The 16,859-nt window shown below is 49.2% G+C and overlaps 1 protein-coding gene across 17 annotated transcripts in view; it reads left to right on the top strand.

Moving 5' to 3' along the window:
- The window catches only part of OBSCN (obscurin, cytoskeletal calmodulin and titin-interacting RhoGEF), a 168,352-nt gene extending 165,664 nt beyond the window's left edge, over positions 1-2,688 (top strand). For all 17 annotated transcript variants that reach the window (XM_063724835.1, XM_063724833.1, XM_063724832.1 and 14 more), the window contains 6 exons: positions 596-677; positions 854-1,093; positions 1,292-1,515; positions 1,735-1,810; positions 2,110-2,259; positions 2,429-2,688. In XM_063724835.1, the coding sequence (XP_063580905.1) occupies positions 596-677; positions 854-1,093; positions 1,292-1,515; positions 1,735-1,810; positions 2,110-2,259; positions 2,429-2,606 (950 nt within the window). In that variant the 3' untranslated portion in view covers positions 2,607-2,688. The remainder of the gene's footprint in view (positions 1-595; positions 678-853; positions 1,094-1,291; positions 1,516-1,734; positions 1,811-2,109; positions 2,260-2,428) is intronic.
- Positions 2,689-16,859: the final 14,171 nt, after the last annotated feature.

The raw sequence follows: 16,859 nt of genomic DNA, 5'->3' as shown, positions 1-16,859 counted from the left end.
GGCTTGGAGGGTGGGAACAGCAGCTAGAAGACTGCACAGATTATGCTCCCTCCTGTGCAGGGTCTCCATAGCTGTCCACTTCCTTCTGGGGGGACAGCTGCTCCTGGGCTTGGCATTCGAGGCCTACATACTTTAGGGGCCACCTCACCCCCAGGCCCCCCCTTCACTCACCTACACTCCCATACACTTGTTGACGAGCACACAAGTCCATTCTGCTTCATGCTGAGTGTTGGTAGTGAGAGTTGGTTGTGACTGGCCTGTGCTGCCTCTAGCTTTGGTGGACGAATGCTGGGGTTGATTAGTAATGTCTGCCCTGGGCTCAAGAGAGGAAGAGCGGGCATGATTGCTATGGGTGGTCCATTCTCAAATGCCCCTGCAGCCCTCACACACACCCTCACTCAGGTTGCCTCTCACTGCTTGCTGTACCCACTCCCCGTCCCCATACTCCCAGAACCTGAGGAACAAGAGGTGGGAGTGCGTAGCTCAAAGCCCCAGTTGTCAGGGTGCCTGGGAAGGGGTGATGGGAGAGGTGGGGAGAGCTGGGGCTGTGGGGATGCCCTCTTCACCCCCTTATCACCCGCTCCTCCTCCCACAGCCTCAGAGGAGGAGAACCAGGGGCGGTCAGCCCAACCTCTGCCCAGCACAAAGACCTTCGCATTCCAGACACAGATCCGGAGGTGCAGTGGCCTCGGGGGCTGCAGGCGGGTGGGGCCAGGGCCTGGACCCCCCTTGCTGGCCACCCATGCCCCCACACCCACCTTCTCGCTGAACTGGGCTCCTGCTGCTCTGAGTGTAGGGAATTGGGGAATAGGAGGGGACCACCCACCAGCCTGACCGCTGTCCCCTTGAGCAGGGGCCGCTTCAGTGTGGTGCGGCAGTGCTGGGAGAAGGCCAGCGGGCGGGCACTGGCCGCCAAGATCATCCCTTACCGCCCCAAGGACAAGACAGCAGTGCTGCGCGAATACGAGGCCCTCAAGGGCCTGCACCACCCGCACCTGGCCCAGCTGCACGCAGCCTACCTCAGCCCCCGGCACCTGGTGCTCATCTTGGAGCTGTGCTCTGGGCCTGAGCTGCTCCCCTGCCTGGCCGAGAGGTGAGGGTGGCCTGGGGTGGTGTGGTTGAGCTGATGGACGGACTGATGGACTTATGGACGCAGGCCTCTGGCGTGGGGATGGAGGACCAGGCCCCTCTGCACAGCCAGTGCCCCCTCCCAGTCCACAGGGAGTAGTCTCAGCCCTGGCCCTGGTGGCCCCCACCCCGGAGCCTGGGCTGAGCAGCTTCTGCCCCCCAGGGCCTCCTACTCAGAATCCGAGGTGAAGGACTACCTGTGGCAGATGCTGAGCGCCACCCAGTACCTGCATACCCAGCACATCCTGCACCTGGACCTGAGGTCCGAGAACATGATCATCACCGAATACAACCTGCTCAAGGTCGTGGACCTGGGCAATGCACAGAGCCTCAGCCAGGAGAAGGTGCTGCCCTCAGAGAAGTTCAAGGACTACCTAGAGACCATGGGTACGTGTGTGGACAGTTGGGGGGACCTCACCTGGGGTGAGAGGCAGGAAGAAGCCCCCTCTCCTCCAGTGCTGTCCCGTCTCCCAGCTCCACTGCCACCCACTCAGCCGCACACCTGGCCCACACACCTGTGCCCCCACCTATCCCACCTGGGATCACTCACTCATGCCCACGACCTGTGTCCCTCCACCTGAGCCCAACCACATGTGCCCCTCCCAGCTCCAGAGCTCCTGGAGGGCCAGGGGGCTGTTCCACAGACAGACATCTGGGCCATCGGTGTGACAGCCTTCATCATGTGAGTCCTCCAACCTTTCTGGGGGTTGCTAGGTGGGCGGGGTAGTCTCCCCCCTCCACCCGAGGGTGACCTCAGGGCCTCTGCACCCCCGTCCACCCGAGGGTGACCTCACAGCCCCTGCAACCCGATACCCGAAGGTGACCTCACGGCCCCTGCACCCCCGTCCACCCGAGGGTGACCTCACGGCTCCTGCACCGGCCACCCGAGGGTGACCTCAGTGCTCCTGCATCCCCTCCCCCTCTGCCCTGGTCTACCCAAGGAGGGTGACCTCAGGGCCCGTGCACCCGCCACCTGCGCAGGCTGAGCGCCGAGTACCCGGTGAGCAGCGAGGGTGCACGCGACCTGCAGAGAGGACTGCGCAAGGGGCTGGTCCAGCTGAGCCGCTGCTACGCGGGGCTGTCCGGAGGCGCCGTGGCCTTCCTACGCAGCACTCTGTGCGCCCAGCCCTGGTAAGGCGCGCCCCTCTCCTCCTCCTCCTCCCCACACCCTCCTCCTTCCGTCCCGCCCCGCCACTCCCTTTCCCTTCCGTCCTCTCCCCTCCCCCTCTCCCCTTTTCCACTCGCCTTCCCCACACCCCTCCCGCCGCTGGGCCACGTGCTGAGCCTATGTCCGTCCCAGGGGCCGGCCCTGTGCGTCCAGCTGCCTGCAGTGCCCGTGGCTAACAGAGGAGGGCACGGCCTGTTCGCGGCCCGCGCCCGTGACCTTCCCTACCGCGCGGCTGCGCGTCTTCGTGCGCAATCGCGAGAAGAGACGGGCGCTGCTGTACAAGAGGCACAACCTGGCCCAGGTGCGCTGAGGGTCGCCCCGGCCGCACCCCTCGGTCTTCCCACTGGGGGTCGCTGCAGACGCGCCAATAAAAACGCACAGCCGGGCGAGAAGTCTTCCGTCTCGTTGCATTATTTTCTTTTGGGGAGGGGAGGGAGTGAGGGCTCTGTCCCCGCCTTTCTGGCTGGGGCGCCGATCAGGCTGCCCCGCTGTGTCTGGGCCTGCGAGCCCCTTAGAAGGCGTCCTTAGGGGTCGCTCCCTCACTCCGATGCTCCGCGCGTTCAGCCCCGCGGGGCGTCTCCATCCTCACACCCATGCGCGTTTATTCCACCCGCCGTGCGCCTTCCTCTCTTCCATCACGCTGACCTCCAGCCCCGCAGCCCGCTTTCTCCGCCGTCGGGCCAGCCGCTTGTTTCCAGAACTTCTCTGCCCCAGGAGGAGTTCTTGGGCAAAGCGTGCAAGCGAGGGCGGGGAGCCGCAGGCCACGATCCGTTGGCGGAGAGGAGGCTTCAGAGTCGCTGGCGCGTGGCCTCGGTGAAAAGTAACCCAGTGTTTGAGATTCCACGGGCAATGACTGCGCTGGCCGAGCCCCGCCCTGCCCCTTGCCAGGAGTGCAGGAAGCCTGGGCCGTGGGGTGCGCGCGTTGTCTCTCAAACGCTGCTGAATGTCCTTTCTCCTACTCTTCTTTGACGTGGGAAAGGGAACTTGAGACAGGTGCAGCCCAGGAGGCCTGGGAGCTGGCAGGGAGGGCCTTCTCCTCTTGCACATAAAACCTTTTGCAGAGGTCCCTCAGACACAAGGCCAGGCCCCACAGGTCTAAGCACAGATGGAGAAGAGGCTAACCGACCCCTCTTGGCTAAAATGGGTCATGCTGATTCCTGGCCAGCTTAGATTTATGGGGACATCCAGTGATGGAGTTGTCCTGGCTCTCTCTGACAGCATGCAACCCAGAATGAGGCCCCGTTGTTTTAAACACTCTTTTAATCACCAAAACAGTCAGCTCTTCATAGCATCCTCTTCTCGAGCAGCCCCAGGGTTCCCGGGGTGGGGATATGTTCTCCACTGTCCCCAGCAACAAGGCTGACTTGTTGGACGATAGCTTCGTTCCTGGGGGGCTGGGGCTGCAGGGTGTAGACAGCAGTCTCTACCCTCCTGATTCTCAGCTCATCTCAGGGGCCCAATGACGACCACATGCTGATGGGTCCATTCTGCAATGTCCAAATGCTGAACACCTCCCCTGAAATCTTACTGAGCCCAAGACACTTTGAATTAAAATCCAAGCATCGGCCAGGCACAGTGGCTCACACCTGTAATCCTAGCACTTTGGGAGGCTGAGGTAGGAAGATCACTCGAGCCCAGGAGTTCAAGACCAGCCTGGGCAACAATAGGGAGACTCTTGTCTCTACAAAAAATAAAAAATTAGCTTGGCGTGGTGGTGCATGCCACCAGCACGGTACCAGCTACTCGGAAGGTGAGCCCAGAGGTCAAGGCTGCAGTGAGCTGTGATTGTGCCACTGCACTCCAGCCTGGACCACAGAGCAAGACCCTGTCTCTAAAAAGAAAACAAATCCGAACATCTTCTAACTTGAACTGACTGCCCTCACTCCTTCTGCCCCCACACTGCCTCTGACTTTACCTTCCTCCTCCTTTATGATCTCCTGAGAGTCAGCATGTCACCACTCAATGCATCATAAAGGGCACAGGCATCGTGCACTCACTTTCCCACGACACTGATGTCAGGGCGGGGTGGGGGGGAAGGTAGTATCTTTTCCTCACCCATTGCAAGGCGCATGGATGAACCTTGCATGTATGGCCCCAAGCACAAAGACAGGTTAACAAGATAAAGCATGACACACATCTATTTAACAAAAGGTTTTGTGTGACAAGTGAGCCTTCAGAAACAAAAACCCAAAGAAACAGGCAAATCTGTCTATTTTTTATGCTTGGGTTTGATGAAGAATGAACAGTCATGTAAAAATATGCTTAGACAAAAAGCAGGTGCAACTTAATGGTAATAAACTGGGGGCAACTTGCCAAGGCCTGTTTGTTCAGATTCTTCTTGGCCTCTGGAATGAGGATCCTATGACCCGGTTTTGGGGGAGGTAGGTCAGAGAATTCTCTTATGGCTTCCCTCAAGGGAGAAAAGCAGGAGAAGGTCAGAGACAGACAATTTCCTTCAGCTTGAGATACTCACCATGCCAAGGTGCCATAATTTGGGGTATTGCATTCTGAGCCCCATCACTGACATCTCACAAAACTGTAGTACAATACGACGACCATTAAAACTGGTACAGTCAAGACAGAGAACATTTCCATCTCGAGAAAACCCTTATGCTGCCCAAAAAGGCATAAAAATAACCACACCCACTTTCCTCCCACAGTAACACTCCTTAACCCTGGCACCCAACAATTTGTTCTGCACTAATATAACTTTGTCATTTTAGGAATGTTCTATAAATGGAATAATCCTCTATGTGGTATCTTTTGCCTGGCATCTCTGGAAATTCATGAAGGCTGCTGCATGTGTCAATAGTTCATTCCTTTTTATTGCTGCAGAATATTCCATGTTATGGATGCACCACTGTTTGTTTAACCACTTATCCATTGAAGGACATTTGGGTCATTCCCAGTTTTGGGCAATTACAAATAAAGCTGCTATAATCATTCATGTACACAGGTTGCTGTGTGACTGTAAGTCTTTATTACTCTAGGATAAATGCCCGAGAATACAATGGCTGCGTCATGTTGTCATTTCATTGGCCAGCTTTATATCCTCGTGGGTGAAATATCCATTCATGTCTTTTGCCCATTTTCTAACCGGATGGTTTGTTTACTTAATGTTGAGGATGAAGAGTTCTGTGTATATTCTGGAGACCAGCCATTTGCCATACATGTGGTTTTCAAATATGTTCTCCCACTTTTGGGCTTGTCTTTTCTTCCTCCTAACAGAGGCTTTTTTCTTTTTTGAGGCAGCATCTCAGTCTGTTGCCCAGGCTGGAGTGCAGTGGCACAACCATGGCTCATTGCAGTCTTGAACTCCTGGGCTCAAGAAATCCTCCCACCTCGGGCTCCTGAGTAGCTGGAACTAAAGGTGTATGCCATCACACCTGGCTAATTTACTTTTTTTTTTTTTTTTTTTTTTAAGAGATGGGGTCTCACTGTGTTGCCCAGGCTGGTCTCAAACTCCTCAGCTCAAGAGATTTTCCCGCCTCAGCCTCCCAAAGTGCTGGGATTACAGGCGTGAGCCACCTCACCTTAACAGGGTCTTTCACAGAGCAAAAGTTGTTAAAAAAAGTTTAAAGCTTGATAAAATACACATAACATTTATCATTCAACCATTCTCAAGTGTACAGTTCTTTTTTTTTTTTTTTTTTGAGACAGAGTCTTGCTCTGTTGCCCAGGCTGGAGTGCAGTGGCACAATCTCGGCTCACTGCAACCTCTGCCTCCTGGGTTCAAGCAGTTCTCCTGCCTCAGCCTCCCAAGTAGCTGTGACTACAGGCATGTGCCACCAAACCTGGCTAATTTTTTGTATTTTTGGTAGAGACAGGGTTTCACCATGTTGGCCAGGTTGTTCTCAAACTCCTGACCTCAGGTGATCCGCCCGCCTCGGCCTCCCAAAATGCTGGGATTACAGGCATGAGCCACCATGCCCAGCCAAGTGTACAGTTCTGTATTGTTAATTATATTCACATGTGGTACAACCATCATCATCATCCATCTCCAGAACTCTTCATCTTGCAAAACTGAAATTCTGTCCTCATTAAAACCCATTCTCCCTCCTCCCAGGCCCTGGTAGCCCCCATTCTACTTTCTGTCATTATGAGCTTGGCTTCCTTTGACACCTCGTGTAAGTAGAATGCTGCGGTATTTTCCTTCTGTGAGCAGCTTATCTCACTTAGCATAGTGTCTTCCAGGTTCATCCATGGTGGTTGTGCTTGACTGCGAGACTAGGCTGTGCAGTGCCAACATTCAGACTGATGAGGAGTTCCCGAATAGTTCTCAGGGCTGTTTTATTGCTCACAGGTCTCACTCATATTGGGGGAGTCAGAAAATCACAGTGGATAAGGGGGAAGGACAAAATGTGTTTGAACCAGAGCAAGAACTGTAGGAATGAGCATGAGTCGCCATAGGAGTTGCTGGACCGTCCACTCAGAGAGTTACGTGTGAAATAAACATGGTCTGAATCTGAAACCCCTCAAGGACCAGAACACTGGACACACAGGATGGATTAGGTCTGTGTCTCTTGTCCCAAGTAACTTTCCAGTAAGGACAAATACAGCATAGCCCGGGCACCAACCAACCAAAATGATGGTGAATAATAACAATTAACACTAACAACAGGGCTTAACACCATTTATAGTGCCTGTTATGCTTTAGGCATTACTGCAGGGAAATTACTCATATTATCCTAATATATCAACACTGTACAAGGGAAAAGCTCTCTTAAATGGCGTTTCTCCTCTGCTCTCACACCACAGCAGCAATCAACACAGAAGAAGATTCTGTGGCCAAACCTGTGAGGTTTCTCCCCACCACCAAGCAGCAGACACCAGCTGGGTGTCCTCAGTCCAATTCCAACACTGTCTACCTGGAGATAGTGTCAGACCCCACAGGATTGGGGCTCACTTCCCAAGACTGCCCCCCACACAGACACCAGTCAAAAGTCCAGGCCTCTGGAACATCTGACCAACTGGCTTTAAGTTGGGGTTCCCACAAACCCCTGTTTGGGTTCCATTAATATGCTACAGTGGCTCACAGAACTCAGTGAAACACTTACTTATGTTTACTGCTTTATTAAGAAGGATGTTACAAAGGATACAGACACATAGGGCAAAGTATGAAGGAAGGAAGGGGCGCGGAGCCACCCTGCCCTCCCTGGGCGTACTGTTTCCCAGGAACCTCCACATGTTCAGCTATCTGGAAGCTCTCTGAACCCAGTCCTTTTGGGTTATGGAAGCTTCGTTACATAGGCATGATTAATTAAACCATTGGCCATTGGTGAACAACTTGACCTTCAGCCCCTATCCCTTCCCTGGAGATTGGGTGTGGGGCTGAAAGTCCCAATCTCTATTCCTGCCTTTGTCTTTCCAGGGACCAACCCCACCCTGGAACCTATCAGACAAAAGGCATTCTAAAGAAAACACTTTGGCGATCCCAAGGATTTTATGAGTTATAAGCCAATAACTGTGGGTGAAAATCTATCTATCTATCTATCTATCTATCTATCTATCTATCTATATAAAATCACAATAACTTAGTATCTAGGAAACAGAAAGCTATGGCAATAAAAGGCAAAATTGATAACTGGTGCATTGGTAATCATAGTAGAAGATTTTAATATATTGTGTTTAGAAATCAATAGGTCAGATATATAAAAATCAATCAATTTCTGTAACTATTGATGGCATCACTGGAAACATTTATGTGATAGACAGGAAGATAGGTAGATAGTACTTTGAAACCAGCAAATGAAGGATTCATATTACTTTCAGATATCCAGAGGCCAGCCACATAAATGACCAGGCATTGGCTCAAAATCCTCTCAAAGTGGAGATCATACAGCCCACATTTCCTGGCCACTGTGAAATGACATTAGTCACTGTCAATCAAAGAATAAACAGCAAGTTATAGCTAGCCACTTGGACATTTTAGAAAACATCCTAAATAATTTCTCCATTAAATGGGAAAACCAAACTAATAATTAATTTTAAAGAGGTATCCTAAGGAGGAAGGAAGGAGGCTGGCAGCAAAGGACATTCCTTTATTTCCCCAGCTCTAGGAATTCTTAGTTCAATGTTGGGAAAATAATTTATTCTGGTCATAACAGGTTTCCTTTGGTAACATGAAAATGAGATTACTACAGAATATAGAACATTAAGTTAAAAATTCAAGTTTTTAAAAATCATACCATGCAAATTTTTACTACCATATGGTATAGAAACAAATAGCATTCAGAATGCAAATAATTGGCCTATCTCCTGAGACTCTGCATTCTGTATCCAAAGGTTGATGTGTCTTCAACACAGATGTCCTCATGCTCACCTGCAGATAAGGATACTGGTACCTTGGGCAACTGGGCTAAGAGATAAGATAGGTAGATAGATATACACAGATATAAATATATGATAGAAATATAAAGATACAGATAGATGCAGATAAATATAGAAACGATAGATGATATGATAGAGATCTAGAAGATAGAGAAGATAAATAGATGATATAGGTAGAGATAGAGACAAAGATATATTGAAAAATAGATAATAGAGCTATAGAAGATAGATATCTACAGATATAGATGAATGGATTGATAGAGATAGAAGACAGACACAGATAGGTAGACAGATATGCTAGATAGAGATATGGATGGATGGATATAAATACTACAGATAGAAGAGATAGGTATAGAGACAGAAGATAGAGACAGAGTTAGATGATAGGTAGATGTAATAGAATACATAGACATGATAGATATACAGAGATACAGAAGATAGAGATGTAGAGATAGATATACAAAGATAGATAGTTAGATAGATGCATACATTTAATGCAACTGCATAATTTAGAGTATGTTCTCTGCCCATAATGTAATTAAATTGAAAACCAGTAACCAGTTAAATATATCTGAAAAATCTCCAAGTGTTTGACATAAACAATACACTTCCAAGTAATCCATGAGTCAGAGAAGAAATGACAAAGGAGACCAAATGAGAATGAAAACAAACTATGTCAAAATTTGTGGGATATAAAAATGAATCAAACAGGAATTCAGCTGAAGAATACAATAAGTGGACTGAAAAGTTCACTAGAGGAATTCAAGAGTAGACTTGATCAAACAGAAAAATCAGCAAACTCAAAGACAGGTCATTTAAAAGTATCCAGTTAGAGGAGCAAAAAAACAATAATAAAAAGGAATAAAGAAAGCCTAAGGGAATCCTAGAATAGAGAGAGAAAGGGGCAGAATGCTTATTTAAAGAAATAATGCCCTAAAAACCAAAAAAGAAATAATGCCTTAAAACTCCCCAAATCTGGGGAGGCAAATGAACATCTAGATTTGTGAAGTCTAAACGGCCCCCAATATGATAAACCAAAGAAGTCTACAGTAAGACACTTTATAATCAGATTGCCAAAGTCAAAGACAAAAAGAGAATTTTGAAAGCAGCATGAGGAAAGTGACATACGTGGGAGCTCCAATCGGATTACTGGGGGACTTCTCAGCAGAAACCTTGCAGGCCGAAAGAGAGTGGGATAATATTTTCAAAGTGCTGAAGGAAAAAAAACTGCTAACCAAGAATCTTACTCCTAGCAAAGCTTTCATTTGAAAATAGAGGCAAGATGAAGACTTTCCCAGACAAACAAAAGCTGAGGGAGTTCATCACCACTAGACCTTCTTTACAAGAAATGCTAAATGGCATTTTCCCACCTAACAGCCGAGCAAACATGAACAGAATTAAAGGAAGAAACAATAACACAATAATAGTAAGAGATTTCAATACCCCACTTTCAATAATGAATAGAACAACCAGAAGATCAATAAGGAAACAGAAAACTTGAACAACATTATACACCAATTGGATCTAAAAGACACATACAAATATTTTACCTAACAACAGCAGAAGATGCATTCTTCTCAAGCACATAGGGAACATTCTCAGGATAAACCACGTTGGGCCACAAAACAAGTATTAATAAATTTAGGAAGATTGGAATCACCTTATAAACATACACACACCTGACAACAGAGTCTCAAAATCCATCAGGCAAAAGCTATCAGAACTAAAGGGAAAAATGGACAATTCAACAATAATGGTTAATGATTCCAATAGCACTTCCTCAATAATGAACAAAATAACTAGAAAAAATGACCAAGAATATAGAAGACTTACAAAACACTATCAGCCAACTGGGCAAAACTGACATCCATAAATGTTCTGTGTTTTCTTTTTCTTTTCTTTTTTTTTTTTTTTTTTGAGACAGAGTTTCCCTCTTGTTGCCCAGGCTGGAGTGCAATGGCATGATCTTGGCTCACTGCAACCTCCGCCTCCCAGGTTCAAGCAATTCTCCTGCCTCAGCCTCCCTAGTAGCTGGGATTACAGGCACGCACCACCATGCCTGGCTAATTTTTTGTATTTAGTAGAGATGGGATTTCACTATGTTGGTCAGGCTGGTCTCGAACTCCTGGGCTCAGGCAATCTGCCTGCCTCGGCCTCCCAAAGTGCTGGAATTACAGGTGTGAACCATCATGCCTGGCCACAACTGTGTGTTCTAAGATTCTAAATTTGTCTATTTGGCAACCTGACATCACAGTGCCAACTGTATTCACTATATATTTTTATTTTCTATATTCTTGTTGCTCTGAACATGTGGCCTAGATGGCAGGGGAGAGACAGCCTCCTCCTCCCAGGGCAGGCCATTTCTCAGAGACAGCCAGAGGGCTTGCCCAGAACCACACCTTTAACCTCCAGACTAACCAATCCAGAGCCCAGATCCCAACAGGCTCCTTATCAAACCCTCAGCACAAGCCAATATGCCTAAATTAACCCAGGGCCAGGCACCTGGCAGCTAGGGATGGTCTCTGTGCCCAAAGCCCACCAGAATTATAGAAAGTCACCAGTCCTAAGTGTTACCCTGTTGTGCCTTGTCTTTCCCACAGAAATCCCATCAAAGTTTCTGGCCCAGGCTTGCCCCTTCTCCTTTATACCCCCTGGCTGACCCTGATGTTTCCTCGTGTGGCCCTGGTGTCCTGGCGCTCCTTCTCTTGGGAAACGTAAGTGATAAATTCTTTCTTTTTTTTTTTTTTTCTCTTTTTGAGATGGAGTCTCACTCTTTCACCTAGGCTGGAGTGCGTGGTGTGATCTTGGCTCACTGCAACCTCTGCCTTCCAGGTTTAAGTGATTCTCCTGCCTCCTGAGTAGCTGAGATTATAGGTGTGCACCACCACGCCAGACTAATTTTTGTATTTTTAGTAGAGACAGGGTTTCACCATGTTAGCCAGGCTGGTGTCAAACTCCTGACCTCAAGTGATCTGCCTGCCTCGGCCTCCCAAAGTGCTGGGATTACAGGTGTGAGCTACAATGCCCAGCCATAAATTCTTCTTTCAATAACATTAGGCTCTCCATGTTGTCATTCAGTCATCTCCATAAATGAAACTCTCGTGGGTATAGTCATGGACAGAACAGAACTCTCCAATGGGTAACAGCAGAATGCATGTTCTTCCCAATGCACGTGGAGCCTTCTCAGGATTGGCAATCCACTAGGCTGTAAAACCGGTCTCAGCTGACACCACACAAAGAACATTTTCTGACCAAAATGGAGTTTAATTAAAGTCAACAATAGAAGGAAACTTGGAAAATTTACAAATATTTGAAAATTAAACAATGCACTTTAAAATAAACTGTGTGTCAAAGAAGAAATCTCAAACACAACTAGGAAGTATTTTGGCCAAATGAAAATGAAAATGGCATAATGAAAGTCATGGGATGCAGCTCAAGTAGTGCCTAAAGGGAAATGTATAGCCATAAATTCCTGCATTAGAAAAGAAGAGGCTGGGCCGCTTACGCCTGTAATCCCAGCACTTTGGGAGGCCAAGGCAGGTGGATCATTGAGGTCAGGGGTTCGAGACCAGCCTAGCCAACGTGGTGAAAACCCGTCTCTACTAAAAATACAAAAATTAGCTGGGTATGGTGGCAGGCACCTGTAATCCCAGCTGCTCGGGAAGCTGAGGCAGAAGAATTGCTTGAACCTGGGAGGCAGAGGTTGCAGTGAGCAGAGATTGTGCCATTGCACTACAGCCTGGGTGACAAGAGCAAAACTCCATCTCAAAAAAAAAAAGAAAAAGAAAAGAAGAAAGTGTTGGGTGTGTTGGCTCATGCCTGTAATCCCAACACTTTGGGAGGCCGAGGCAGGTGGATCACCTGAGATCAGGGGTTCAAGACCAGCCTGGCCAACATGGCGAAACACCATCTCTACTAAAAATACAAAAATTAGCTGGGTGTGGTGGTGCACACCTGTAATCCCAGCTACTCAGGAGGCTGAGGCAGGAGACTCACTTGAACCCAGGAGGCAGAGGTTGCAGTGAGCCCAGATTGCACCACTGCACTCCAACCTGGGCGACAAGAGTGAGATTCCACCTCAAAAATAAATAAGTAGAAAAGAAGAAACATCAGAAATCAATAACCTAAGCTGCTTTTTTTTTTTGAGACGGAGTATCCCTCTGTTGCCAGGCTGGAGTGCAGTGGCGTGATCTCTCGGCTCACTGCAATCTCTGCCTCCCAGGTTCAAGTGATTCCCCTGCCTCAGCCTCCGGAGTAGCTGGGATTACAGGCATGCGCCACCATGCCTGGCTAATTTTTTGTATTTTAGTAGAGACCAGGTTTCACCATATTGGCTAGGATGGTCTCAATCTCCTGACCTCGTGATCCACTTGCCTGGGCCTCCCAAAGTGTTGGGATTACAGGCATGAGCCACCGTGCCCGGCCTAAGCTTCAATTTTAAGAAAGCAGAAAAAGGCTGGGTGCAGTGGTTCATGTCTTCAATCCCAGTGCTTTGGGAGGCTGAGGTGGGAGGATTGCTTGAGCCTAGCAGATAGAAGTTGCAGTGAGCTTTGATCATGCCACTAGACTCCAGCCTGGGCAACAGAAAGAGACCCTGTATCCGCCCCCCGCAAAAAAAAAAAAAAAAAAAAAAAAAAAAAAAAAAAAAAAAAAAAAAAAAAAAAAAAAAGAGGCTGAGCACAGTGGCTCACACCCTGTAATGCCAACATTTTGGGGAGGCCAAGGAGGGAGGATTACTTGAGTCCAGGAGTTTGAGACCAGCCTGGGCAACACAGGGAGATCCTGTCTCTACAAAAAAATTTAAAAATTAGCTGGGCATGGTGGTGTGCACTGGTGGTCCTACCTACTTAGGAGGCTGAGGTGGGAAGGCTGCTTGAGCCCGCTGCAGATTGAGACTCGCAGTGGCCGCAGACTGAGACTTGCAGTGAGCTGAGATCATGCCACTGCACTCCAGCCTGGGCTACAGAATGAGATGCTATCTCAAAAAAAAGAGGAGCAAACTAAACTCAAAGCATGAAAAAGAAAGAAAACAATAAAGAGGAAGGTGGAAATTATTGAAATAAAAAACAGAAACATAATAGAGAAAATTAAATGAAATAAAAAGTTGTGGCCGTGTGCGGTGGCTCACGCCTGTAATCCCAGCACTTTGGGAGGCCGAGGTGGGTGGATCAAGAGGTCAGGAGTTCGAGGCCAGCCTGGCAATATGGAGAAATCCTGTCTCTACTAAAAATGCAAAAATTAGCCAGGCATGGTGGCACATGCCTGTAGTCCCAGCTACTTGAGAGGCTGAGGAAGAAGAATTGCTTGAACCTGGGAGGCGGAGGCTGCAGTGAGCCGAGATTGTGGCACTGCACTCCAGCCTGGGCAACAGCGCAAGACTTTGTTTCAAAAAAAAAAAAAAAAAAATCCATTTGTGACCAAACGTTAGTTTTACTGACCAAGAGAAAATAAGCAAATATCTAGAAGACAAAAGTTACCAAAACCGACATAATAAATGAACTATCTGACCAGTCCCATAACAAAGCAATTGAGCTAGTAATTTAAAATCCACTACAAGGGAAAGGCTGGGATCACACGGCTTCACTGGAGATTACAGAACATTAAATAAAGGGAGAAAGTGACCCTCCCAAACTCTTTCAGGACAGTGGCGGAGGGCGCTTCCTAACTCAGGAGTCCAGCATCACCCTGGTACCAAAGCCACACAAAGACACCACAAAAACACTACGGACCACAGCCCAGCGGGTGGCTCAGGCCTGTAGTCCCAGCAACCGGGCAGGCAGGCGGGAGGATCGCTTGAGGCTGGGGGTTCGAGACCCCTGGGAAAAATAGTGAGACCCCGTCCTTTTACAAAACTGCAGAGCAATATCCCTCACGAGTACAGGTGTAAAAATCTTGAAGTATTAGTGAACTGCACAGAGCAAGACAGTAAAAGGACCAAGTGGGATTTACCCCAGGAACCTAAGACTGGTTCAGTGCTGGAAAAGCAGGTAATGAAATATGCTATATTAGGAGACTAGAAATAGGCCAGAGGCATCTTTTTGAGGTAATGAAAATGTTCTAAAATTGAATCATGATGACGGTGGATTTAGTAAAAATCATTTTAATGGTACACTTGAAATAGCTGAATTTTACTGTGTGAAAACTATACCACAATTAAGTTGTTACAAAAAGTCAGGGTGGTCGGGAGAGGTGACTCTGGGCTGGGGAGGGCAGGGTAGGGCAGGGAGAGCACAGGGGTCAGGGCACGGCGGGGACAGAGCTCCACACCAGCACCAGGCGGCCTTCCTCCAGATGGCAGCGTTGCCCAAGCGAACACAGGGCGCCTGGGAAGGGACAGGACATGGGAGGCGTGGAAGCAAACAGGGTGTGCGGGGCTTCTCTGGGTACCTGGAGTGCACGGGGCTGGGTGTGGGGTGACCAGAGGCTCCGAGCACTGCTAACATGGGAGGCACTGGGCTCCGTGGCCACCCAGGGCATAAGGGGATCTAGGGCACGCGGGTGACCCATGGGCCCTCGGGCCCTCGGGGGTCTGAGCTCACTGGGAGGCTGCAGGTGTGGGAGGGGGCCATGGGGCACACGGGGGGGCATGTGGTGGGCAAGGGTGAGACGGGGAGGGTGCAGCATGCAAGATGGGCACTGGGGTGCAGCATGCAAGATGGGCTCGAGGGCGCGGGGGGCACCAGGACAGTTGGGTGCTGCACAGGTGGTGCTGGGCACCCTGAATGCAGCCCACGGCACAACAATGTCCCGCAGCTCTCAGGACATTGTGGGCACTCTGAGGGTGGCCAGCTACTGTCAGGTGGGCACGGCAGGTGTGGAGGAGAACATGCAACGGGTAGCCTGCACAACGACCCCGTCTTTGGACCATGCTTGACGGTGCATTGGTGATGTACTGTGCAGACTCCCAGACCTGGTCCCATTGCAGAGGGCCTAATCTCATTCATGAGGGCACCACCTTCATGAATTACATCCCCAAAGCCCCGTCTCCTCATAATATGAACTTGCGGTGAGGATTTCAACATATGAACTTGGGGGAACCTAAATATTTGGTCAACTGCAAGCTGCACACAGTGGGGCTCCCTGATAGTGCAGGACACAGTTGTTCAGGCCGTTCACTGTCACCCCCTCTGAGAGATCAGCTCCCTGCTCAGGGTCCTACATGTTCCCGTCATCTCTCCACTGCCTGGAAGTATAGGTGACACCCACAGGGCCCCAGCACTCAGCAGGTGGACATCCGGAAAGATGAGTCATGAAGTCTGCCCTTCTCTAACAGAGTGTGCAGCTTTACTTTAAAGCTACGGCCAAAACTATCCTGGGTGCACACCTGTGGTCTCACCCACAAGGCTGCCCCCGACTGTTACCACCAGCCAGATGGGCTCTCCGCTCTTTGCTCAGGTGTACGGTCCTTATGTGGAGCTGCTGAAGGAATTGTTTTTTGAGATAACCTGGTAAATGTTTCCTGTGTTCCACTGTGCTTCATTACAGTCTCCTCAATATCATTTATTTAGTCATTCTCCCATTCTTGTCTTTTTTTTGGTAGGGGGATGGGTGGCATTACATAATACCATGTTGAACAAGATCAGCAATTTTGGGGTGGCGGGGGCTGCCTCACTCCAGGAGGCACAAACGCAGCAGCCAGAGTCTTCAATTGGAGGGAAGCCCTGGACACAGCTGCTTGGAAACAGGCTATGGCAATACTCACCCCACCAGGCCTGGTGGCTCAGCCTGAAATCCCAGCACTTTGGAGGCCAAGGCGGGTAGATCGCTTGAGCCCAGGAGTTGGAGACCAGCCTGGGCAGTAGTGAGATTCCCACCTCTCCAAAAAAAAAAAATTAGCTGGGTATGGTGGTGTGTGCCTGTAGTCCCTCCCAGCTACTTGGGAGGCTGAGGCAGGAGGATCTCTTGAGCCCAGGAGTTCAATACCAGCTTGTGTAACATGGCAAAACCCCATCTTTACGAAAATTAGCTGGGCATAGCCCCATCTGTAGCGTGCGCCTGTAGTCCCAGCTACCCGAAAGGTTGAGGTGTGAGGATCACCTGAGCCTGGGAAGTCGAGGCTGCAGGGAGTGAGCCGTGATTGCACCACTGCACTCCAGCCTGGGTGACCCTGTCTCAAAAAACAACAAACAAACAAAAACTCCACCCCAACACAGAGAAATGCCCAGGCCCCTGGTTTCCACTCAGACTTCTCTTTGTTGCAGCTGAATGAAACTGCTGATCTTGTTCAACATGG

The sequence above is a fragment of the Pongo abelii genome, chromosome 1 (genome assembly GCF_028885655.2).
Source record: "Pongo abelii isolate AG06213 chromosome 1, NHGRI_mPonAbe1-v2.0_pri, whole genome shotgun sequence".
Lineage (NCBI taxonomy): Eukaryota > Metazoa > Chordata > Mammalia > Primates > Hominidae > Pongo > Pongo abelii.
This window is presented reverse-complemented; position numbering and strand designations above follow the sequence as displayed.